General features: G+C 42.1%; 1 protein-coding gene across 6 annotated transcripts in view; it reads right to left on the reverse strand.

The window, feature by feature from the left end:
- Positions 1-26378, reverse strand: part of Frmd5 (FERM domain containing 5) — a 282263-nt gene extending 255885 nt beyond the window's left edge. For 2 of the 6 annotated variants that reach the window (XM_076929619.1, XM_076929618.1), the window contains exon 1: positions 26033-26356. In XM_076929619.1, the coding sequence (XP_076785734.1) occupies positions 26033-26134 (102 nt within the window). In that variant the 5' untranslated portion in view covers positions 26135-26356. Of the gene's footprint in view, positions 1-25812; positions 25832-26032 lie in introns of those variants that run through there. The other 4 variants (XM_076929620.1, XM_034495555.2, XM_034495554.2 and 1 more) reach the window with 4 other exon arrangements.
- Positions 26379-27692: the final 1314 nt, after the last annotated feature.

Genomic DNA, 27692 nt, shown 5'->3' on the forward strand with positions numbered 1-27692 from the left:
TTTTAACAGACGCATTTAATCTTCCATGCCCCCACAGTGCCATTGTAATCACTAATGTGATGAGTGATGCATAATTAATAACTGATTTGAATGCACTGCTACTCTGGTAATCCCTGGGAACCCAGGGGTGGCATATGACAACCATCTTCTCCTCCCATCAGTAATAGAACCAGCCTCATCCCCCTGTCTCCATTTTTCTAAAATTCCAAGTTCTAAAACAGCCTCTTACTGCACCATAACCTTTTGCTCCTACCAAGAACTCCCTGATAAAATTATTTCCACAGGAAATGAATTCAGCTGAATGACTTCTTTCCCCACTTTTCTGTGAACTGTCTGTCACCTTTGTGAGCCTTCTGTTCTGCATTCCTCCCAAGAGGTTTTAGGGAGAGATATTTCCTTAAAGGATTATAAACTTCAGACTTACCTCTTTCCTTCCTTCTTCTAATGCCTACAAAGATAAACTAAAGAGAAGGAAGATGGCTCAGTTGGCATATATATGCCGAACACACACACACACACGCACACCCCAAGGTAGTGGTACACACTTTTAATCTCAGCATTTAGGAGGCAGAGACAGATAGATCTCTGCAAATTTGAGGCCAGCCTGGTCTACATAGCTAATTTTAGGCGAGCAAGAGATAAATAATGAGACCCTCTCTCAAAAACCAAACAACAAAATTCCTAGTATTTTAACATTTCTTTTTCCTAACATTTTACGTTCTTTGTTATATTTAACTATTACTTTTAAAACTATTTTTTATACCTTTCTAAAGATTCATTTTGTGTGTGTATGTGTGTATGAGAGAGAGCAGAGAGAGGAGTGCAGGTATCCATGGAGACCAGAAGCAGGCATCTGATCTCCTGGGCCTGGAGTTAGGGCAACTGTGAGCCACTTAACATGGGTGCTGAGAGCTGAACTCATCCTCTGGAGGAGCAGCAGCAAGCCCTCCCAACCACTGAGCCGCACCTCTGTAGCAAGCCCTCCCAAACACTGAGCCACACCTCTGTAGCAAGCCCTCCCAAACACTGAGCCACACCTCTGTAGCAAGCCCTCCCAAACACTGAGCTGCACCTCTGTAGCCCCCTTCCTTTTCATTTAATTTTTTTCAGTGCTTGGAACTGAACCCAGGGCCCTAGACTTGTTAATCAGATATGCCCAAAATTAAATTTATTTTTGATTGACATGAAAATAATTTATGAGATACATGATAGTTGGATAAATGTGTGACTGTATGATGTTTAAAAGCAAGTTAAGCAAATCTACTAAACACTTACAATTTCCCGATGGTAAAAAGATACAAAATTCTTTTTCTTTTCTTTTTTCTTTCTTTTTTTTTTTTTTTTTTTTTTTTACAAGTACAGTCCATTCTCATTATTGTGGTCACCCTGCTGTGCAACCCACTCGGTCTCTTAACTATCTACACTCCTAACATGAAATCAGCATCCACATCATAGCCATCCTTCTCCTTCTCCTTTCTAAAAATTTGCTCTGCCTAACACTTGATTTCTCTCAGCTAGCTTCCTTTTTATTAGAGTGGCAATTCTGGATTTGTTATTTCCTCTAGAGTTAAGCTTCTTCCTACCTTCAGGCTTAGAAGTTAATTATCTCTCTGTCTTAAGATACCTCTGGCCTTCCCCAACTCACATCCTCAAAAGCTTTTTTTATGTTAGGATTGACTCTCAGAATTTTAGGAAACTGGTGAACAAGCTCAGTTCAGCTCCCTCTCCATAGATCATAACCACTCAAGAGCAGGAACCAGGTCTATGTGTCTTCTCTGTGTACCCCTGGAGCAAAGTGGTCAGGCATTCAGACAATACTCAGACACTGAAGAAATAATGAATGTGGTCCTCACATTCATTAGTTTCCTTTGATTACTTTATATCAAATTTCCCTCCCATTGATATCGTTGATATAACAGTTCTGGACTCTACCAATTTAGTCACTATCCTCAGGATACCATCAATATCAAAGCTGAACTGAAGATCTAGGCACCCTATCACTTGTTAGACTGCTAACTAAGCCCACGGGAAGCAAAATAACCAAGCCTTCACCCTTCATTATATATAAAAGAAGAGAGAGAGGCAGGCTGGAGAAAAACTCCCGACGGAGTCTTGGGTAAGGGATAGACACTACTGTCTGTGCCCCTCTCATCTCTGCTATGCACAGCTTTTTACTAGACCATATCTCCCATTGCCTGGGCACATGCGCTGCTCATGAGAGCCCAGGAGGTGTCTGCTTAGGCAGGAGCCTCCACTTGTGCTGGGAACCAGATGAGATGGTGGTAGATGTTGATAATCCAGCAAGAGAAGTCTTACAAAGCTGAGCTCCGGGTTACTGCACTTCCATGCATCTCCGAAAGTTTTCAAGAAGGCAGGACAAGCAACAGAGCCAAGCTGCCCACAGGCTTCTGGAAATTCATGCCCACACCCAGTTCCTGGCAACTCTGGCTGTCGTCCCTACCTTTGCTTCACTCCCATCCAGACAGTATCTGTGCCCCGTCCTAACAGCTCAGTTTCCTTACACATCCCACTTACAATTTACCATACACACTCATCCCAGCATAATTACTGGGCATGCCAGGGTCTTTCTCATGTGACCTTTTGATATGACAATTTACTAGTTCAGTTCCTCCCATGTGTACATAATCTTTTAACATATGGTTTATTTGTAACCTTAACACACTTTGGGGGTTTCTGGGGTATTTATTTATTTATTTATTTATTTTATTTTATTTTATTTGTGTGAGTATTTTCCCTGCGTTTATGCATGTGCCTGGTGCCTGCAAAGGCCAGAAGAGGGCATTAGATCTCCTGGCATTGGCATTACAGATGGTTATATGTGCCATGCAGGTGCTGGGAACTGAACCTGGATCCTCTATAAGAACAGCCAGTGCTCTTAATAACTATGCCATCTCTGCAGCTCCTAAATGTGTCTTGTACAATGTATCCACTTGTAAATGTATCCACTTGTATATCCTGTCATTTGATACATCATAATTACTTAATCATTCTATTTCATATATGTTTAATTTTTTTGTTAAAATGTTTTAATGAATGTGTTCCTGTAAAAATAATTACCTTGGAGTAATAGCCTAGGATTGAGCTTGCCAGAGGTTTTAGGAAGCCTCCTGAGCTGATTTAACCGCTGTCCCACCCTAAGGCTGTCCTGAAGCTCCTGGCCTCCTTCTCAAACATCTCTCCCAGTTCTTTATCAATATCATTTCAGAGTCACCTAGGCTACTGCTCTCTGTCACTTTCTACTTTGAATCTGGCTCTTTAGTCCCTCCTGTGCTCACAGCAAGCACTGACCACACTGAAGTCACACAAGAATTCACAGGTCCTGGCTGAGCCACTGTCAGTTTTGCTCTGTAGAATTTGGTAGATGTAATAATGAAATAAATCACGTGGCTTGGGTGCCACTCCTGGGTTTGCTCTCTTCCCTTCCCTCATCCTCCCCTGGTTTCCTGAAAGAGACTAATCACCTCTTACCTAACACATAACCCTAAAGGGCCCCCCTTACCCTTTGTCTTCCATCAGAAAAACATAAAGTAGACCCCAAATTTCTCCTGACTTTAACCAAGGGTTAACCTCAGTGAAATGAGTACTTTGGAACTAGTATTTCAAAAGATACTTTTAGAACAAGCTAAAAAAAAAAAAAAACAAGGGGGAAAAAATCCCAAAACTGGAGGTTGGAGTTACATAATTTCACTCATAGAATACTAGTGAAACCAGGAGAGAAGAAACATGGAGAAAAGTGAAATTCCAGAGTGGGGGTTGGAAGGGTGGGGAAAAAACAGAAGCAGAGAGTGTAGAGTACTTTGGAAATATCCCATCACGCAAGCTTCTCTTCCCTGTAAATGCCACTGCTTGCTGAGGCCTGTGGAGGCAGGTTTCACATTTACCAAGCAGTGCAGACTTCTGAGGACCCTAGTTTCACCTGCTCATTAGAAAACAGGAGCTTCAATATGACACAGACAAAACACAGATTTTAGCTTCAAATATGGTACCTGTTTTTATATAATTTCTGAGAATCTCAAATTCTGTTAAGCAATCTGAATATAATTTTTAAATTGTGATAAAATTATAATTACTTCCATGTTTGAATACTGTATAACTAAGACTCCTTTCAAGATTCATCTTAGTTAAACATATCCAGACAAAGACAATTATTGTCAACTTCAATTTTTTTCAGTTTTTAAAAATCTTTCCGGGTAGAATATAATACTCAGCTTTTGAATACTGTCTTGTGTACTGAGCTTTAAGTCTTTTTGTTCCCAGAAATGAGATGATATCAGTACATAAATTGTTTAGGGTTTGTTTTTTCCAGTGCACTAAGATGCTGGTTCTACTACAACTAAGCTGCATTTCCAGCCTTCATTATTTTTAAACAGGGCCTCACTGAACTGCCAGGAGGTCTTGAACTCTATAGCCCAGGCAGGCGCTGAACTTTCAACTTTCCTGCCTCAGCCTCTGGTGAATCTGGGATTATAGGTATGCACCACCTATTCCACCCATTCCATTCTTAAATGAGACACATTGTTTGTTTGTTGTTTAAGACATAGCCCAGGCTTACTTCAAACTCACTATGTAGCCCAAGCTAGCCTCCCAACACAGCCTTCAGACTACTGGGATTCCAACAGTGTGCCACCACACCTGGATCGTTAACACAATATTTGAAGATTTCCTATCAAATATAGATTTCCCTTAGTACCCCTTCCACATATTTTGTTTTTGTTTGTTTGCTGTTTTGTTTTTGTTGTTAAGAACCTGGTCAGTCACTTATATATACTTTGAGGAGAAGCTGAAGAGATAGATAGCTCAGCGGATAAAAACGCTGACTGCTCTTCTGGAGGACTGGGTTCAATTCCCAGCACCCACAGAATGACACACAGCCACCAGCAACTCCAGCTCAAGGAGATCTGAAGACTGAGAGACACAAATTATAATTGGTGATATTTTAGGGAAGCCGTTCTATTTCTAGTCAAATCATCCATCAAACTTATCAGATTGCCCAGCTCACTGGTAATGAATCTGGTCTACTGAATATTCAAATATACTATGGGCTTTGGGGTACTATTTCAAGGCTGTACTTAGAACTTGGAATTTTGGGTTTTAACTTCAGTATAATATGAAGCATACAATAATGCACACCGAGAATGCTTTCCCTAGAGTATCTTTAGAACACAGATTTTTTTTTATCTTAAACAAAGGCATGATTTTCCCTGGGATATGAATGATTAAAGTCTATGTATGCAAAATTTGAATTCCGGGGATCAGTTAACAAAAGCAGTGGCTGGACAAAGCTAAAGACCCAGGTTCAATCCCCAGAAGCCATGGAAAGGAGAGGATCGGCTCCACAGCACTGTCCAGTGACCTCCCTACGAGCAGTAGGTCAGGCCCTTCCTCCGAATAATCACAAATAAAATAAAATCTCTTGAAAATTTTCAAGTGCCAATGAGTAACTCCACTGACCCAGGAGAGAGCTGCTGTGCCCTTACTGGAGAGAAAACAGTTCTGAATGCACTCAAACTTGTAACACAATATCACTGGGTATCATTTTTATTTAGCTATATAATCTGTTTCTAAAATAAGGTATATGTTTCAAAATTAATTATAACTAAATTACAAAAAAAACAGTATTCTATTTGCTTTACTTTAAGTTAGACTTAAATTCAATGACTTTTTGAAAAATAGTCTGTAATTAAAAAAAAAAAAAAAAGGACATGCTGTTTTTCAGATATTGCTCCAAACAATGAAGGCATGTCTGACAACAAGAAGCTAAACAAATTGTGTAAGAATGCAACAATATTTTATACTAGATAGCATGATTCTAAAACACATTTCAGTACTGCTCAAAACACATTATTTCTGTTAAAAAATAAAGTTGAATAAAAAGAGTGGAGGGGCTGGAGAAAGAGCTCAGTAGCTAAGAGCAGTAACTTTGCATTCATGAAGACTAGAGTTCAGACCCCACATACCAAGCCATGTATCCTAGCAAAAGTCTGTAACTCCAGCTCCTAGTGAGGCAGAAACAAGATGATCCACTGGGTCTTGCTGGAGTCCAGCTTGGCTGAAACATAAGCCCTGGGTTCAGGGAGGACACAGGCTCAAATGAGCAGGTGGAAAGTGACAGCAGAGGACACTAGACATATTCTTGTGTCATCTGCATACATACATGTACACATACCCACTCACACATGTACATACAGACACACAGACATACATATCATACATACATAAATACATATATAAATTTAAAAGAAGTTGAAAAGGCAGGGCGGACTGGGCATAGTGGTACATGCCTTTCATCTCAGAGACAGGTGGATCTCTGTTAGTGAGTCAAGTCTAGTCTACAAAACAAGTACCAGGCCAGTCAGGAACAACTGTGAGATCTTATCTCAAAAAAACAAACAAACAAACAAAAACAAGAAAAAACAGAAAAGCCAAAAGCAAGGGAGACAGAGAGAGATATTGGTCAGATACACAGTGACTTTGAAAACCCTCAAGTAAAACACATTTTCCCCTTAACAAGCAAGAAGAGGAAGCAACACAGAACGTGGCAACCTCATCAGCCCCAAGCATCAGCACTGCAAAAGCTACTTCCATCTCACCAAGGAGGAGGAAGCTGTCTCTGGGGTTGCAATTCCTAAGGACTGACAGCTTTACTCCAGGTAAGACAGAGGAGCTGGATTGCAAATGAAATCTCCTCTTGTCAGAATTAGGAGAGTTGAAACACATGACCACCCATTCACCATCCATTCCTATCCACAAAGCACGCTGTGGTAAGACAAACATGAAATCTACTCCAGACCAATGAGAGAGTCTGGACAAGGCAGAAGAGTGTCAGATTTCAAACACATCTAAAAGGAGCAGAAAGCAAGGAGAAGCACAGTGGGAAACGATGAAAAGGGGAAGTTCAAGGCTGAAAAGGGAAACCCATGTGCTGCTTATAGGCTTAGTACTTCAGCCACGCCCCTTACGCTAAACAGCTACACAGTTACATTAAACCAATTTATCTTTTCTATAGGAGAAATCTCAAATACTCATATCATTTTTGGGGGGGGGGGGTTGGACGAAAATATCAAAGGGTCAGTTATCTGAGGAGAAGGAGGAGGAAACCTGGGTCAGAGTGAAGTGTACCCATGAGATGTGAGACAAATACCAAAAGATTACAAGGAAATTACATAAGAATGAGTGTGGTGGAGATGCCAACCTGTCAACTCAACACAACCTAGAACGGCCTGGGAAGTCTTAACAGAGAACTGTCCAACATTTGTCTAGTTTGGCTTGACCTATGGGCATGTCCTGGGGGTGGAAGGTGGGGGTTGAGTATTGTTTGATGTGGGTGGGTCCAGACCACGGTGGAAGACACCACCCCCTATGCCAGGCGTCCCCTACTGCATGAGAAAGGAACCAAGCAAGCAGTCATGGGTGCATTTATTTCTCTCTGCTCTTGGCTGTGGACATGATGTGACTGCTGCTTCAGTGTCCTGTCACTGTGACATGACGGCAGCTAGACCCTGGTGTTATAAGGCAAATGAGCCCCCATCTCCCCTACACTGTTTTCTATCAGAGTAGAGATTAAACTAGGAAAATTTCAGGAAAACAACTCATTAAGGAAAAAAGGACACATCACAATTCAAAGATTATTGTTAAGAATATACCAGTAAGAAGAGGAGCCTCATGAGGCCCCACCCTTAACTGGAGAGCTCTGAAGGTTAAGGGCTGCTGCAGGCAGTGGGGGAGGGGCTGCTGCAGGCGGGGGGGGGGGGGTGCCTCGGCCCTTTTCCTGAGTGGTGTAACCACTAGTAAGTTGCCTATGCTTCAGGAAATAACAACCCCGCATCCATGATCACACAAGAACCCTAACTAAACTCAGCGGGTCACGTGCATATAGAGATGGCCAGAGAGATGGCTCAGTGCTTGAGAGTTATTGATGACCCGGAGTCGGTTCCCAGCACCTGCACTGTGTGGCTCACAACCGCCTCTAACTCCAGTTCCTGGAAACCCAAGCCTCCAGGCTCCTTATCAGGCTCCTGCATGTGGACTCACACAGGCACGTGTACATATACAAATAGTGATAAATAAATCTTATTTTAAGATGCATGTAAGAGGTGGGCATGCTGGGAAGAACACTAGGAAGGGTAAGCATGAGGGGAAGGGGGGTGAAAGCTATCAAGGGCATCGCACATGTATATGAAATTATCAAAGAATAAATAAAAACATTTCTTTCTTTATTTTTTTTTTTTTTTTTTTTGGTTTTTCGAGCCAGGGTTTCTCTGTACAGCCCTGGCTGTCCTGGAGCTCACTCTGTAGACCAGGCTGGCCTTGAACTCAGAAATCCACCTGTCTCTGTCTTCAAAAAATAATTTAAAAGAATAAATTCATTACTGTTAACATTTAAAAGTTAAACTTTTAAAAAAAATGCAAAATGCTACCAATCTCCTCTCTCTCTCTCTCTCTCTCTCTCTCTCTCTCTCTCTCTCTCTCTCTCTTTCACTCTGCCTTTATATTCATCCAACTCTGCAAAGCAGGTAAGTAGATAGACCTATTATCTTTTCTTACTTTGGGGAAAACACATACAGAAAAGGCACCCAAATTCTGACAGTCATGCTCATTCAGGGTGCCCCAGGGGGTATGACACAAACCCAAGACTTGGGTTCAAGTTTTCTGATTGCAAATGTGATGGTCTTCTCACTGTGCTATTGTTACATGAATATTGTTACATGAATTCATTAACAGTAATGAATTTATTCTTTTAAATTATTTTTTGAAGACAGAGACAGGTGGATTTCTGAGTTCAAGGCCAGCCTGCCCCTCAGTCTGAGCGCACGCCTCATTCGTGAGCCCTCCAGCCTGAGTCATCACTGCAGAACTGAAAACCCAGGAGAAGAAGGACTTCAAACCCACCTCCTTCTTACAAAAAAACAACTTATTTTAACCATTATGATGACAGCTAATGAATTTAATTTTACCCTTTCCCCACTGACAGGCCACTGCCGGTGTTTGTCAAAACTGATCACAAAATATATGTCTGTCTCCCCACAGCAAATGCCTGCTTGTTCTCTCACCTGCTCCCATAATGCGTCCTCATTTATAACCTGTGACAGCTGTGCCACATTTCCTTCTCATTACTTAAAAACCCAGCACAGTCATCTTGGAAGGCTTTGGATTAGAAATCGGTTTCCTCGGGAAAGATAACCATTGCTTTTCAGAGCATGAAAGATGGCTTAGTTTCTATTACCACCTTTTGCCATTGAGGAAATGCTTACTATTTCTAATTATAACCATCAGTGGGCTTTTCTATCTCCTTCTTCATTAATCAACTAAACAAAGCTGAGTGTGACCACAAAACACCCAGGGCATGGAGCATTATGAGTCAATTCTAGACAGGGCTGTGGGCCCTGCCATGCCTCCTCTCTCTCCCTAGCTTCCCCCCTTTCTCTCTCTGATGCTAGGGATCAAACCAGGGCTTTATGCATACATGGCAAGCACGTACCACCTAGCTGCATCTGAGCCTCCAAAATTCATATGGAAATGCCACAGAGCAAAAATAGCCCAAAAGAATCTTGAAAATGAACAGAGTTAGGAGCTGTGAAGATGGCCCGGTGGTTAAGAGCATTTGCTGAAAGGACCCACATCTGGCAAATCACAACCTGAAGCCTGTAACTTCAGATACAAGGTATCAGACACCGTCTTCTCATATCCACAAGTACCTTCACACATGTGACATTTATTCACACAGACACATACACATACACATGGACAACATAAATAAAAATACATTTTTTAAAAGAACAAAGTTAGGAAGCCAGGAGATGGCCCAGTGGTTAAAATCACACCCTGCTCTGGCAAAGGACCTGAGTTCGGTTCCCAGCACTCAGGACACACAAATCACAACTGCCTGTAACTTCAGCTCCAGGAGATCTGGCTCCCCCTTCTGGACTCTACATGTACCTGCACTCACACATGCACATATTCACATACAAGGACACACACACACATAGTAAAAAAAAAAAAAAAAAAAATCTTTTTTTTAAAAGAGCAAAGTGAATTCACATTTCCTGATTTCAAAACTCCCTGAAAAGCTAAATTAATCTAGGGATGTGGGAGAATTAATCAAGAATGAAGAGAGAAACACTGAGTCAGCCCAATACTTATGATCAATTGGTCTTTAAAATATGGACCAAGACAATTCAATGAGAAAAAGAATATTTTTAAAAACTCATAGTATGAGCTTTCCATATATTCTCATGTACAGTTATCTAGACCACTATCTTGGTTTCTAATACCCACATTAATAATTCACAATCACCTGTAACCCCACCTCAAGGAGAACTGATGCCATCTTCTGGCCTCTACATGTAACTACACCCATGTGCACATACCCCCCCCCCCCCCCGCACAAACAGACATTCAAATACATAAACAAAAATAGAATCTTTGAAAAATGAAAAGATAATCCACAGAACAAAAGACAATACTTTAACATATTAGATAAAGATATTATATCCAAAATACACAGTGAATTCTAACTCAAGAGGAAGACAATAATCCAATGTAAAATGGGCATGGCAGGCCTGAGGGTATGAACCTGTAATTCCAGCTGTTAGGAGACTGAGACAGGAGGGTCCCAAATTCAAGACCTACATGACATACAAAGTGAGTTCAATGCTAGCCTGGGCAACTTGTTAAGATCTTGTCTCTAAATAAACAGTAAGAAAGAGCTAAGCAAGCAGCAGAGCACTTGCTTAGCATGCACAAGCATGGTACTGGGTCCAACCCCCCAGTACTACAAATACACACACACACACACACACACACACACACACACACACATCTAACATATACACATGAAGTAGCGAATGAATTTCATACATAGTTCTCCCCAGAATAAGCACTAAGGGAAAAAAATATTCTGAACATTTAGCCTTCAAGAAAATGCAAATCAAACCCATAGTGAGATGGCATGTCATACATGAGAATGCCTTAATCAAAAGTGAGACAAGAGGGAGGGCCCCAGCACCCTCCTGCACACTGTGGAAAGTCATTTCTCTGTTCCTCAGAATACTAAGCATGTGCCAGGCCTGAGAACACATGCCTGTAATCCCAGCACTCAGGAAACTAAGCAGAATGCCAGAAGTTCATGCAGCCTGAACTGTATACAGACTCTGAGGTCAGCCTGGACTAAACGGCAATACTATCTCAAAAGGGGGTGTGCTAGGGAGGTATCTCCATAGGTAAAGGCAATTGCAAGCAAATCCAACAGCCTGAGTTTCATTCCTAGAATCCATAGACAGAAGAAGAGTACAGACTTCCATACATGTGCACACGTGCACACTCATGTGCACACTCATGTGCGCACACACACACACACCATCATCATCAATGAAAAACAATTCTTTTCTAAGAAAAATGAAGTCAAATAGTTAATAAATGCCCCACTAATACCTAAGCATGGACTCCAAGAGATGTAAAAACCTATTTCCACATAAACACTAGAGCATAAATGTTTGTGGCATTATCCGTAATACCAAAAAACCTAGAAATATTCCCAAAGTCTAACAACTGATGAATGGATCAATAAAATGTGGTACATTCATACAGTAAAAACCTACTAGACAATAAAAAAGAATAAGGTACTAATCTAAGGATGGTGATGTGTGGCCAAGCATGGTGGTACATGGTCATTACACTAGCACTGGAGGAGGCTAAAGTTATTAGATTAAAAGTTTGAGGCCAGCCTTGGAAACATTACTAGATCCTACCTCAAAAAAAAAAATGTCTACATGAATAAACCTCAAAAGAATTATGCTTGCACAGGCCCTAGCCTCAACCAATCCCTGATAACAAGAGAAAACACACACACATACAAATGTACACATACACACACAAACACATGAAATGAAGGAAATGAAGGAAATTATGAAAGACTACATATACTATTATGCCATTATTAAAAAAAAATATATCCTGAAAAAGCAAATCTATGGGAACAGGAAGTCATTAGCATGTGCCTAGAACAGAGTTCAAGGAAGGGGGTGGGGTTGAGAAGTCACTGGTGAGGGACTTCTTTTGAGGGGCAATATTGACTTTCCAAAGCTGGCTCATCCTGATGCTTGGTACAGCTCTGTAGTACACTAAGAACTGTTAAACCACTTGCCTTAAACAATAACATTATGGGATACAAAGTATTTTTTTTAAATATGCTGAATGCAAAACAACAGCCTCACACTGCATAACCACAGTTATGACATTGTAGAAAAGGTAAAACTGTAAAGGGAAACAACCGATACACAGTTGCCAGATGCTGGAGAAGGAGGAAGAGTCAGACCTCACTGGAACCCAGGAAACCACACAACTGCTACATATGGTGGGTGCTTGCTCCATGTGTTCACTTGTCAGAATTCTAACAAGTACATACCTGGAAAGGACATACATTTTATTCTAAGTAAACCTATATCTTCCCTCCCCACAAAAACAAAAAATAAAAATAAAAAACAAACAAAAAAAACAAAAAGCAAAAACCAAAAAACACCCCCCTTTTTTTTTTCCAGAGTTACCCAGGAGAGCCTGGCTCAAGTATCCTCCTCCTGCTTCCTAAGTAGCTGTCCATACCAGGTTAAAATGTAGACATTCTATTTACACTGTAGAAGTTTACACTGTAGAAGTGAGGGGGTAAAAACACCACCAGTAGGGCGGGCAGTGGTGGCGCACGCCTTTAATCCCAGCACTTGGGAGGCAGAGGCAGGCGGATTTCTGAGTTCGAGGCCAGCCTGGTCTACAGAGTGAGTTCCAGGACAGCCAGGGCTACATAGAGAAACCCTGTCTTGAAAAACCAAAAAAACAAACAAACAAACAAACAAACAAACAAACCAAAATACCACCACCAGTATGTGAAAGCTGAAAGCAAAAGAATGACCTCCTTTAAAGCAGTCCAAGATTCATCCTCGCTGAGCTTTACAGCATCTGTGGAATGTCTCCCATGCATATCATCAGCAGGAGAAGCCAGACTGTCCTCAGTGATAGAGCATTGGCCTGACAGGCAGAGTGCTCAAATCCCCACTACTATAAAACAAACCAACCAAGAAATCACAGGAATAGGGAGACTGTGTATTATTGCCGGTGACAGCCAGATGAGATGGCTCATGTTTGCAATCCCAGGACAAAGAAGACTAAGGCAAGGGGAGCATATGAGGTCAAGGCCAACATGCGCAACCTAGTGAATTCCAAGGTACCCTGGTCTAGGACCTATAGATGAAGGAAGGAAGGGAGGGAGAGGAGAATATTGCCTATGGCACTGTAAATAATATAGTCATAACTGCAAGTCCCCTCCCTTGGGTCTTAAAATCATAGTTAGAAAACAATTTCCCTGTAAAATATAAATTAGTGAAAGTCAACATAGAATTTAAGTTATCAGTTATCTAGTTAAGTCCATTAATTTAAGCGGCAAACTATATTGACAAAACAAGTCCTAAGAAATTCCCAAACCTAGCCACCTAGTTAAACTAAACAAATGGTATCTTCTGTATAGACCTTTGTTATATTTTGTTTATTGAGCATTACTCTGTGTGTGCATGCGTGGTGTGTGTGGTGGGTGGGTGTGTGGCAATGGATATGATGTGCCATGGCATGTGTATGAAAATCAGAGGGCAACTTTCTCTGCTTCCACCTTTACATTGGTTCCACCTTTACAGGGATTGAACTCAGGTCCTCGGGTCTTTGAAGCATTCACTGAGTCATCACACCAGCCTGGCTAGATCTTTTGTTTTGTTCTGTTTTAAGAAAAAGAATCAGAAGAATTAACGTATTTGGAAAAAAATGATAAACATACCTCATATCCAATTAATCTGTTTGAATGAGAATTTTTATTATAAAGTGGAAAGGAAAGAGCTACAGACTTATCCATGTTCATTAAAATGTTGTTCAAGAGAGAGAAATCTTTAGCCTCATAGCTACATAGTTACTAAACCACTATGGAAGGGGATAACTTACAAGAACTTGAAACAGCCTGGAAGACATCCCTCAAAACCATTTGATTAACTTTTATTTTTTTTCCTAAAACAACTTTGTAATTTGTTGATCCTAAAACCATTGCCTATACACAACAGCAGAAGCTAGTAGCCAGTCATCCAAAGACAACCAATGCAGAGTCCACAGTAATTTTGAAAAGAGCATTTAGGATTTTTGACTAACGTGAATCAACCCCTGGAAACATAATCTGTGTTGGACAGTACATAAAATTATACTATGTGTTCTGCAAAACTCAAATCAGATCACAGAAAGGGAAGTCACCAGTCTTCCTGACACCTCACTCTTTAAAAATAACTACAGCTAGCTAGGTGGAGGTGGTACACACTTTTGGTCCCAGCACTCAGGAGACTGAGGCGTGTGGATCTCTGAGTTCAAGGTCAGCCAAGGCTATACAGAGAACCCCTGTCTACACACACACACACACACACACACACACACACACACACACGATAACTACATCTATCCTGAACAGCCTTCACCGAGGAAAAGCAAGAGAAAACACTTTGTGGGCTATGAACAAGTCTCTTGTAAACTACAGAGCATCCTGGCACTAAGAGACTACAAGGATGTTTTTGAGCCTTCCTTTTGCAGCTGAGAGTCACGTTGCACCTCAGAGGTCCAGCTACCTGCTCAGGGTCTCAGCATGACCCAAGAGTCACACATTTAACACAGGTCTTGAGTTTTTAGGCTGAACTATTAAACTTCCTGCTTACTTCATCAGAAAGCCAGGTGAACAAAGAAATGGCTGGATGTGCAAATTAGCATAAAGCAATGGGAATGGTAAGAGATGAGCAGAACATACAAAATGCATTGTGGGGTCTGCAGGTACAGCTGAGAGGTGAAGTTGTTAACTTACCTTGCACAAAACCCTTGGCTCAACCTCAACAAAAGGGGCAGTGGTGAGAAATAGTTTTCCTAATTCTCTTACCATTTTCTTTCAACCAGAAAGTAAAGAAATATACTGTGAGATATATTATTAATAAAAACAGTCCATAATGTTTTATAATGACATGCTGGGAGATCTAATTTGCAGCAAGATAGTATATCATTATATCCGTGTCTTACAAATAATCAGACTGTCAAGCATAGGCAATATTAAAATTAGAGTATGAGTAATGTCTTCTTTACCATGAAAGTTATTAGAAAACAGTCCTTAGATATGATTTCTATAATGTGGCTATTTATTTAAACATGCTTGTCTAAATCACTCCATATGCATCAAAAAGTAAGCAGGGGCTGCAGAGATGGTTCAGGAGTTAAGAGTACAGCTGTCTTGCAGAGGCTCTGTGTTAGGTTCCCAGCACCCACGTGGCAGTGTACAACCATCAGTAACTCCAGTTCCAGGGCATCTAGTGCCCTCTTCTGGATGCAGGCACCAGGCACAAATGCAATGTACATACATAGATCCAGACAAAACACTTATAAATATAATTTTTAAAAAATCTTTTAATTAAAAAGGTAAACAAAGAGTGTGGATTTTTCAGGCCATCTCCACTGCTTATAAAGTCTGGCTGTAGGTCTGTGGAACTGCTATGGGTCTGCAGTTACACCAAGCAAACTACTTTTTTCCAATATAGTTCACATATACTGCAATCTGAGGCTGAGCAAAATTTGAATTTATCTCTCAGCAATCAAGCTCCTTTCATGGAGTAACTTCTGAATAGCATCCCAAAGAGCTGGTTGGTGGGCTATCCTGCAGAGCTGGTGGGCTATCCTGCAGAGCTGGTGGGCTATCCTATCCTGCTGCATAGACTGTGCACCATAAACTGCAAGATCGCTGTTCCATAAAACACTCTAAGCATCTCTGCCAGCCTACAGAATCCTTCTGACCTACAGAACTCCAGTCCATGTTAACTTCAGGAGGTTGGATATTTCTAGAGACAGAATCTGAAAGGAAGCAGCCTGGGTGGGTGCTTCCACCTGCTAACTTATCCCTGGGAATACCTGACATCCTTCAGTGAATTAATTCTGCTTTCTTATATTCTGATCAATGTTCTTATCTGCTTGGTTCATGTCTAGCAAAATATGAGTCTCAGTGGTACCTGCCTAGAGCATTGGAAACCCTCAGGGATTGTTGAAGACAGCTCCTCCACTTAGGTATTCTCAAGATGAGTTAGGGGCCCAGATTAGAGGCTTGTAAGTTAAATCAAGAGGAAAAAAAAAAAAAAAAAAAAAAAAAAAAAAAAAAAGGCTCTACATCAACCTAGTGGCAACAGACGATTCTATTGACTATGAAATGCCAGACTGTGCCAGTTCTGAGTGTTTTGACTTACTTCCACAAGTTCAATGGAGGTAGCCAGACATTTTCGTGTGCCCTGGGGCATGCTGTTTTGATGTACCGCTATTCGTTTTTTCATGTCTTGGGCCTAAGGGCCTTCGCTAATTTTTTTGGCTCTTATACTACTACTTCACAGGAAACTCTCTTAATCTTTCCAACAAAGGAGTGTTCCTACTGTCAGCATCCCCCATCTATCAGAATTTAGGCGAACCCTTCTTTTTCCAGAGCAAAATAACCTATTAGCATTGGCAATCAGCCCAATACCGATTCCCCAAATGCCAGGCACTCCTTTCTTAGAGGTTCCAATCTCTCCAAAGCTATGGCCTGGCAGAGTGTTCAGGGCTAAAAGTGCACCCTGGGTAGGGCTGGCAACCTCAGGGCTGGCAGGAAGGGGTTCACTAGGGAATATAGGGAAGCTTGTCATGGTGATCAAAGCTATTTTTGTTGGGCACAGGTTTAGGGACAGAGATGCCCAAATGTGCCTTTTAGGGACTTGTAGGTCTCATTTCTTAACCACTATTAAACAACCAAGTCTGAGCTGAGTTTGTCAGGAGTTTTCTAAACATCATTTGATCATTGACACTGATGCCCAAGAAAAGAGGATTCTAGGAAATAAAATTCATAGGTAGTTGCTACAGCTACAGGATTAAGATTGAAACACACTAGTATCATTCTGTGAGGATTCTTAACGTGTGTTAGAATTAGAATTAGTCTTAGAATTAAGCTTCATTTACCACGAGCTTTATGCATTTATTTTTAGTTTTGACTGATTCATCTCAGCTTGTCAAATATGATTGAAATTTTGCCGACAGTAATTCTCCCTCAGCAAGTATATTTCTGTTGTTTTACTCAACTATACCAGAGTAAGTGAGATAAACACACTAAATGAAAAACTAAAGACTTCACACTTTCACTTTTTCTATCGGAAGCAGCTTCTTAACTCAGCCTGAAATGCCCTCTATCCATTGGCTTTGGCAATCTTTCATAACCTAGATGAAATGTCACCTCCATTGACAACTATTTATTAACTTAGAATCCCCCCACACCTCCCATTTCCCAGCCCCTACCTTCTATTTGTGCTGTCAAAGCATATCAGCTGCCTTAATGTTTATAGCTTATAAGTAAATTCTTAAAGTGACAAAGGCACTTACTATTCCTGTCTCCCTATGCTCTAAGTTGTGGAGAATATGTGTTTGGAAAACAATGCATAAATATGCAATGATCAGGAGCTGGAGAAATGGCTCAGTGGTTAAGAGTGGAAAGACCTGGGTTTGATTCCTAGCATCCATACCATGGCTCACAGCTGTCTGTAACTCCAGTTATAAAGGAATCTGGCACCCTCTTCTGGCCTCCGTGAGCACTGCATGCATATGGTGAACATACACACCCATATAAAATAAAAATAAATATGCAATGATTGAACTGTTTTTTCAAGCAAGAGGATAAAAGCCATGAAATTGATAAATATAACAACATCAAAATGGTACGACGAACAGAATCTTTACAATCCTGCCAGCATAAAGATGTTTGCATGTGTAAACAAAGTAAGATCATTCCAAAACTACAAACTAGACATATGAGATTCAATCTCCACTTCTCTCTTACTTTCTATATCCAACAAACAAAACTTGCTAATCTTCCTTACAAAAGCCTCTACAATCAGGCAGGGACTCTCAAACCTAGGCAGCACAAGAACCACCTGGAAATCTTGTTCTAAAGGGCTGTGGAGGTGGAAAGATGACTTGGTTGGTCAAGTGCCTACCTTCCAAGCACAAAGACCAGAGCTTGATCCGTAGAACCCTCTAACAACAACAACAGATCCTGGCATGGTGGCACGCACTTGTCACCTCAGCAGTGGAAGAGACAGGCAGAGATTCCTGGCTTGGCTTACTTGGTGTGTACCAGGCCAGTGAGAGCAGTGAGAGACTGTGCCGCAAAAAGAGGTAGCTGGTACCTGAAGAACTCAGAGGCTGTTCCCTTAGTTTCCACATGCCTGTGCACACGGGTATGCACACCAACACATATGAGCACACACATACATACATACATACATACATACATTATATACATATGGTTTCTGAACTTACTCTCCAGTCTCTGATTCACTAGGGCTGAGGTATGGACACGACTTTACATTTCTAGTGAGTACCCAATTGGGTACATGGTAACTCTGTGATCCAGCAACCACAGTTTAAAAACCACTGTTTTGCTCAGCAGTGGTGGTGCACACCTTTAATCCCAGTACTCGGGAGGCAGAAACAGGCAGATCTCTTGTGAGTTGAGGTCAGCCTGGTCTACAGAGAAAGTCCAGAACAACCAGGGTTACCCAGAAAAACCCTGTCTTGAAAAACAAAAACAAGCAGAAAGAAAAAAGGAAAAGAGGAAAGGATGGAGGGAGGGAGGGAGGGAGGGAGGAGACCACTGCTTTTATTCATTCTTTACTCCATCTCTCATGCTTTTGACAGGGTTCACAGTTTCTACAAAAGGAATGGGGGCTATGGATTATAACATAGGAAGCTGCGTTGAATGGTGCACGAAACAGCTAAATTTGTTCTGCTCTTGAATAAGTTCCCTTAGTGGGCAATAGTCTTCTGAGGCTTTGAAATGATCACTAATACGAGTGAGTCCTACAGCACTTCTGGAGTGGTCCAGAGCACTTCTCAATACAAACCAGCAGATGAGGTCATGGTCATGCAAGCAGTCAGAAGGGGTGGCAGCTACAATCATTGTCAAAGGAGTGTTTTCTGTAGATGAAAGAATGGAACTATTGTACACAAACTCAATGGATGCCAAGCATGTGGCCCGATTACTTCGCCTGTATGAGCATGGCACGGAAAGCTTGCCTTAGAAAACTTGATTCACACGTTTGTGTTTTGTCTTATATTCACAGGCAAAATCCTAGAGATTTTCAACCTAAGAGTCTTCACCAAGTTCCTGTCTTTTAAACCTAAAACATAAGTTTAAGTTGGAAAGATTTAAACATCATCTATAGAAACAAAAAGCCATTTCAGCTGGTTAAAGACAAATACACTAGTTTACACTGGTCAGAATACTGACAGTGATGATCAAGAGAGGGAAGGAGTCCATGATTCACAACTGGGGATTGGTCTCAGAAAAACTGGAGTTCAACAGCTCGGCAAGCAAAGGCTTGCCATGCAAGCACCAGGACCTGAGTTTGAATCCTTAGCACCCACATAAAAAGCTGGGCATGATAGCATGTGCCTGGAGAGGCACAGACAGGATTCCCAGAGCTCACTGTCCAATCAGTCTAGAAAAATTGGTGAGATCCAGGTTTAAAGAGTGATCCTATGTCAAGAAACAAAGTGGGACAATGAAGGAATCTAAGTTCACTCTAAGTACTTGTGCATGCACATACATACACAGTGGACAGGGTAAAGGGTAGGTGTGGGTGGGATTGGAGAAGTACATACTCTTAGAGTCTACTTTCCTTAGTCCATCTTTGACTCTTCCTATATTTAAGGTAGTTGTATTGGTCACCAATGTCCAGAGTTTTAATGGAATAGAAGACCTGTTTCAATGCCAGAATGGGCATATAACTGGGTACTTTTACATTCGGGGGCACACTAATCCAGCAACATGGGGTGAATGGCTTAGAATCGCTCAAATTGTTCAGCTGCATAAAAGTCAAAACAAACAAAAATCACAAAGATGACTGAACATGATGGGTCAAAGCCAGAACATCAGAGGGACAGTGACTGTTCCAGGTCACCAGACTGGTCATCACTACTGCTCTCTGAGCACCACACAAATGAGCAAGTTGCAAGATGTTGCCAATCCTCGTCAAGTTCCCCTGTGTTGTATGAGTCCTGGCAAGGCACACCTAAGGGAAGAGTGGCCCACGGACAGCTGCTCCGTGAAGCAAGGTCAGCTAGTTCAGACAGCACGTTGCACACTAGGCTGTCTGTCAAAGATGAATTCACCTTGAAATAACCCTTACTAGAGACAGCTGGGCAGCACAGTTCACTTGGAGGTCTACATCCTATTCTGGGTAGTACTGATGTTGAGGATCATAGTCCAAGAGCTTTGTGCAGCTATGAAGGATGCTACACTCAAAATACTAATGCTGGCAGGCTACCAAGGTTCCAGGAAGCACTTATGGTACAGTATTCACTTGGCATGGGCTCTTTATACTTTATATATTGGGTGGGGAAAAAAACTGACAAAAACAAAAACTGAAGGATAAGAGAAAGAGTACCTATGGACGTACAGGGCTCCGTGAACTCAACAAAGGGCAACAGCAGTTATCAGAGATGTCAAAGATGGCATACATATCACATTTACATGCTTCTCCTTCAGAGAAAATTGGTTTGGGAGAGATGGATTAAGATGCAAAGACTCACAAGATGGTTATTGTTCTCAAGTACATGACATTTTGGGGTATCATCACTACAATCATACACCACAAATCAAAACAGATGTTTTGGTTTTTGTTTTCTGTTTTGTTTTGATCTAGAACTTTATAGGCCCAAAGCTAGCTGCTGTAAATTTTGGGCTCCTGACTTAACAGCTTGCTCTCACTCCATCCTTTGTAAGTTCTCAAGTATGATTTGCCATCAAACTCCTTTTTATTATTTGAGTACAGCAATTATTATCAAAAATGTCTTGCTTCTGGTATGGTATTACATATATCAAACGTGTGCATAAACCACTGTAAATCTGTAACAAAAATGTCTGCTTGCCCAGTGTGGTGGCCATTCACCTAGAAGCTTAACACTTGGGAGGCAGAGGCAGGTGAATTTCTGGGAATTCAAGGTCAGCCAGATCTACATAATGAGTTCCAGAACAGTCAAAGCTAAACAATAGAGAGTCTACCTCCAACAAATAAACAAAAAGCCTATTTTAAACATCGGATGCTGTAACAAATGAGTCTCTCGGTAATGAAGTAAACTCAACATTTCATGCTCTCTTATTACATGGTTTGCTGAATTGCCTCATCTGGCACACTCATGCCAAGCGTTTAATAGAATGCAAGCTTGTACAAATACCCGTAAGTAAAATCTGTTGATAAATATTTTTGAACCCTCTGAGTGCTGCTGACACTCCATAGATAGAAGGAATGAGGAGACAATCATGTATCCAGAATTTACTTTCTGTGCCAAGGAGATATATTTTATAAAATATCTAATTAGTTTTATACAATATTTAATACTGAAGTCAAGGAGAATACAAGTGCTTTTAGGATTCTGGGAGGCTGGTTTTGTAGTTATCTTAATTTCAAGAGCTAGAGACTAACTGGCTTTTATTGTAACAGAGCTCCTAAGACAGCATAATTACCTGTTCACTAATTTTTTTTTAGAAAAAAAAATCAATATTCATGAAAATACAACAGCTTTGTGTTTTCTCTGTGAATAAAATTATCCTAATTTTCTACCAACATTCCTTCTGCATTAATGAAACCAAGGGACCAACTTACAAAAGAGGAAGCAGAAATTCTTAGAAAAGGCAAACCATTGTCCAGGAATAGACCTCTTCCTAAAACCAAAGACCCAGGGAAGACAGAAGAAGAGAAATGAGAACTCATGAACTTTATTTTATTAATGGGGCCAGGGGGTGTCAAAGGACAGCTTGTGGGAGTTGGTTTTCTCCTTCTACCACATGGATACCTGGACTCCAACTCTGATCATCAGCCTTGGCAGCAAGCACCTTCGCCTGCTGGGCCATCTCACCAGCCCAAGCTCTTACATTTTAAAGAAAGGCTCTAATAAAAAGTTAATCTATCCCAGTATGGAATTTTACAACTTCACTGGGACTAATTAGAAATCATGTAAGGCAATTTATTATTTAATCTGACTTATTTTCCTTTTTAAAAAAAAAGCTAACATTTTCCCAATTCTACTTTGTGTTTAAATGTCCTTTTGCTATAAAATAAGCATTATATTTCCATTATATCAATGAGGAAAGTAAGGCAGAAAGATAAGAAGCAACTTAGGGAGTCAGAATAGGGGGTAAACAAGATTAAGAATGAGAAGACATTGGTTTAAATACAGTAAAGGCACCTACTAACAATAAGTAAATTCCTCTGACCTCTGAGACCCGTCTTTTCATCTATAAAACAGAAGCCATACTACCCACATCTTTCCTCAGAGGCACAAACAGTGTCTAACAAAATGCTTAGTGCATAATTAGCCATTCAGCACAGGGCCCACCCACCAGTCCACCATGCCATTTTCTTCATTTGGTACAATGGCTATATAATCAATCCACAATACCATTGTGAGGGAAATGAGGTACAGAAGTGAATGCAGAGGTCCCTGGCAAGCCCAGGACTCCACTCATTTGTTCTCTTTTGCTCCCTCACTCCTAGTCTCAAAATGACTATCTGAGCCACAGTCAAATCCAAACACTAGCCCCTTGGTAGAACTGCCTCTCTACACATGGCTTATTTATAACACTAATGGAACAATCTGCTTAAGCTGACTGCTTAAGGTGTGACTTAAATATGTCTCAAACAAACTCTAACTCATTTCTATGGTGGCTTCATATTTCAGTTATCACCCCCAAAATATTTTAATACCTCTTTTGAAAATACTTACTTGTCCAAAAGATATTGCTACTAGAATGGCTACAATATATCCTTAATAATAAACTATTTATACATAATGCATAAACATAACACATAAGCATGTCTAGGCATTTGAATTATCCCATTAAGGTTGACTTCAAAATACTAGTTAGTCTTTTCATTTTTCACTTTTTCTATTTTCTCCCAAATAAAAAGTCAGGTAGTAAATGTGGTAAATAAATACAGATTTACATAGATATAAACAGAAGACTGAGAAATACGGATCAGATCCGAATGTATGAGGCAATGACCTTCAAAACTGGCTATTAGCGCCGTTCTTCACAGGGGAGCAATTACACTACAATCCTCCTATGCATACTTTCATTTCTTCTCATCTATGGATACATTTCCATATCAGAAAGGATAAAAGAGTAGGCTGGTGACTGGAAGAGCCTTCTTTGCAAAGATAGAAGGCATTCTGGTTACCTTAATAATTACATCCTAAAGGCCAGCTCACTATAACTGCATTATGAAATGCCGCTAAACCAATACCTTGACAGAACTGCCATATGACTGAAATTTACCAAACATGGTTTTCATGACACCAACCAATGATACATTTCTAATTCTGTATTGCCCTATATGGTCTCTGGTTATTTCAAAAGCCATAAAAAAAATTTCTAAAATAGACACATCTAAATGAAAGAAAGAAAAAAAGGAGTTCAAATCATCACAAAATATTTAATATGCAGTATTGTCTTTTTTAAAAGTATTAAGAATAATGTTTAGCTAAATAAGAAGCCCACACCTCCCTTCCATGTTGAAAAGTGTACCGAGAGTTTAACAAGCAAGCACATGAGGGCACGCACAACATACAGTAGAAATATAAAAAGAGAAAATTGCTAAGGAAAGTTCAATCTCTAAATGCTTTGTTTAAAAAGCTGCATATAAAAAATATTAGAATTATATACTGTCTTTTTTCGAACCTTTTCTCATATGGGTAAAAACAAAAGCAAAGCAACATCTAAATAATAACATAAAATATGACAAATGTGCTACAATTCCTCTGTTTTAGAGACTGCACCACAGTCACCGTGTGCGATGGTTAAGATATCTAGACTGTGTGTAGGAGCCATGATTAACTCTTATAACATTAAATTATAAGAGCAACAAAAAACCCACAAATAGTAGATACAGTAAATATAGCACTATAGTAAACATTACTCCAATAAGTCCAACTCAACTTTAAAGCGCTCTTTTTTCTCCTCAATGACAATAAGAGCCATCACCAATTACAATATTAATCAACCTCACCTGCGCAAGGAAGAGTAAAAAGTTGCCTTTCCTGAGACCTAAAACCACGAGGTTATCAAACATTTTTAGAGGAGTGTTGTTTCATTTGTTCTATACCTTGGCAAAAGTTAATGATTTACTAAGAAATTTTATGTCACTATATACCACAAAAGTATTCTTAAGATTTATGAAGCCTAAACCTCACACTGCCCTCGGCAGGCTATTTTACACATTTGTTAAATTTTTAGGCCAATTTTTTAAGCCAAGACTTTCAAAGCTCTTGACAATGTACTCAAACTGCGAAGGTGTCAATTCCATGCTTTCTCCTCCTCCATTAAAACAAAACGGGGGGGGGGGGTGTACATAGAAACAATGACACCATAGAAACCAAAAGTAGCAAGCCACTATCGAGTTGGGAAATAATACATACCATCTCTCCATCATCGTTCACTACAAAAACCCTTTCATTTCATGGCTTGCATTTTATGGACATTTAATCTGTATTAAGTAGACTTCAAAAAGAGTCTGTGCTCAATCTCTACTCTCCTGGGTCTTTGGCAGCAGTCAGCACTTAAGCCCAGGGCGCGGGGGCGCGGGGGCGCGGGGGGGGGGGGGGAGGAGGGAGGGAGGTTACTGGGGAGGAGGTTGAACGGAGCACAGTCAGCATTAAACATCTACTCTCTACCCAGGGTCTCTCTCACACATCTCTATCTTTTTTTAAATAGTATTATACTCTGTCAATAAGACGATAGATGATGATGATAGATAGATGGATGGATGGATGGATGGATAGATAGATAGATAGATAGATAGATAGATAGATAGATAGATAGGCAGGCAGGCAGTAGATGGGGGCACCCCGAGGATAGGATCTAGACAGGCTTGGGGGGGGCACATCTGTGCTTAGAAGCCTCCTCCAGGAAAAGAAAGGAATCAGGTGAGACTCTTCTGGGTCTCAAATTTTCTTCTCCACAAAGAGCAGTTTTTGGCGGTGAGCGCAGGGTCCTCTGGTTGAAGAACTAAACCTGAGAGCATTGTCGGTGTTTTCAATCTCTTGACTTTATAAAGGACAGACTGCATTCCTGGGGAAAACCATATATGACTCCTGATGCGCCACACAGCCGTAGTGAAGGGACACAAGCAAGGGGTTGTAAAAAACCAGGTTCTGAAAGAAATGCTGTGCGGCATTATTGCATTGTTGGCTTTTCCGTAAGTCCCCGATTCTTTCCAGCCACTGTTAACCTCCAAATCGCTGGGACTTGTTGCTAAATCTTTGCCTCACGCCCCCCACCCCCAGAAATAACCAACACGCTGAGATTTGGGGATCAAAAGACAAGGAAGGGAGCTAGATCCTCAAAGCACAGAGGGCTGGGCGCCTTCAATAGGCCACTCTGCATGGGCTGCGCGTTCCGTCTGACTCACAAACGCTCCAGAGAAATTATGACATAAACCTTTATCCTTCCAACCAGGGAGATAAAGGCTGGCTGGAGGGCCTGGCGGGGCCCGGGGAGCCTCAGCCCGCGCCCCTCGACGGGGCGGCCGGAACAGTCGTCTCCCGCCCTACAAGCCTAGCTCAGGCTGCCCGCCCAAGGTGCTGCCTATCCGCCGGCTGGAGAAGCCGAGACCCGGGTCCCCCGCCCGAGAGGGCGCAGAGCAGGAGTTGCGGGTGCGGGACGCGACTCACCCCGCAGGGGCGCGCGGCGCGTGGTACCAACCCCCGGCTGAGCTCGGGCTAGGATGCCGCGCGCCGGGCAGTGCGGCTGCGGGGCGGACAAAGCGCCGCGCCGGGGTTAGAGCTGGAGCGACCCCGGGCGGCGGACCCCGCCAACTTGGCCGAATCTGGGGAGCCGGATCCCGCGAGCGGGCAGGCGGGCGGGCGGGCGGGCGGACGGCGCGGCGCTGACCTGGATGGTGCAGGTGTACTCGCTGTCGTCCAGCAGCCTCACGGTGCAGCTGTACTCGCGCTCCAGACTCCTGCTGCTGCCGCTCATCAACCTGCTCAGCATCTTCCCGCCCGCTCGCCCGTCCTCGGGAGCGACGCGGCGGCGCTGCGGACTCCGGACCCGTCGCTCCTCAGCGCGGCAGCTCCGCGCCGGCCCTTAGCACCTGCACCATCACCCTGGCCGGATCGCCACCGCTGCCTCCTCCCGCCCCACTCTTCTTCCTTCTACAGAGCCGCCACCGCCTCCCCCCAAACCCAAAGCAAGCTGGGCTCTCTCCCGGGCGCCCCACTGCCCGTGCCCAGCTCATGAGGCGGGACTTAGGTAGGGGGCCAATGGAGGTCAGCGCGGCGGAACCGATTAGCAGCAGAAAGAGCCAATCAGAATAAGGAATGGGGATGATGAGCGGGCGGAGGAAGCAATCATCGCAAAACAGCAATACTGAGCCCAGTCGGGCCAGCCCCCTAGAGCCCAAAGCCCTCGCTCGCTCCCTTCGCGGGCGGTGGTTGGTATGGTTGCTGTTTGTCCTGGGCCGGGCCATGTGTGGACACTTCACAAGATCGGTGTCTACAACCTGGAACAATATTTGAGCTGTTTCAGGAGTCAAGTCTTGCACCCTGCAACACCCGGTTCCTGCCCTCTTGGAAGCCAAAAGCGAGGAGGCGGCACCTGCAGAAAACAGTCACCCACGATTCCCGACCTGGCGGCTGCCCCCACCTGTGCGCTGCCCTAAGTCAGCTCCATGGGCCCCTGTGCCTCAAGCACCCTTATTTTGGTGAACATCTGTTTTACAATAGCCATTTACACTGGTACAACCACAGAAGCTTGTAAGCGCCCGCGTTTAGCGCTTAGAAAACCCTACGCTCTAACCCTTTTTATTTTCAGAAGACAAAAGGAGGCTGAGGTGTGCTCCATAGCTGGGCAAGGAACAGGAAGTGGTGGACCTTTCCTTGTACTTTTAGAAAGAATTATTACCTCTTCAGACTTCTGCAACAAAGCACAATGGCCAGGAGCTGTATAGCACAAAGAACCGGGGGGGGGGGGGGGGATACCTCCTTTTCTTTGTGTCCTCCCCATCTGCAGACTTAAAAGTTCCTTTCCAGAACTTCACTGAGACAGTTACCTTCAAAGATTTTATTACTAATAATATCAGTGTGTGCACTGGAATGTGAACACTCAGGTGCCACGCATGAGTGTAAAGGTCACAGGACAACTTTGGGGAATCAGTGTTCTCCCACCTTTCAGTGGGTTTCAGTGATCAAACTCAGGTGACCAGACTTGCCTGGCAAGCACCTTTACCTGCTAAGCTATCCCACTGGCTCTACTTTCAAAGATTTCAATGAAAGGAAATGTTTTAAAGGAATTAGGTTGGACTAGGGGTGTAACTCAGTGGTAGAGCCCTTTCCTAGCAAGTGACAAGATCAGTACTGAAACAATGTCAATGCAAAACATTAGTGCTGTGAGAAATATATTCGTTTAAAATAATGAATTATTAATTTCTTATTACAAGTATGCTCTTAGTATATCAGCATAACACATAACTATTAAAACCCCCTATACTAGACAAGAAAAAAACCTGACCTTTTTTGGGGGGTGGCGAGTCAAGACAGGAAGGAGCTCACTG

This window comes from Arvicanthis niloticus, chromosome 2 (assembly GCF_011762505.2).
Source record: "Arvicanthis niloticus isolate mArvNil1 chromosome 2, mArvNil1.pat.X, whole genome shotgun sequence".
Taxonomy (NCBI): Eukaryota; Metazoa; Chordata; class Mammalia; order Rodentia; family Muridae; genus Arvicanthis; species Arvicanthis niloticus.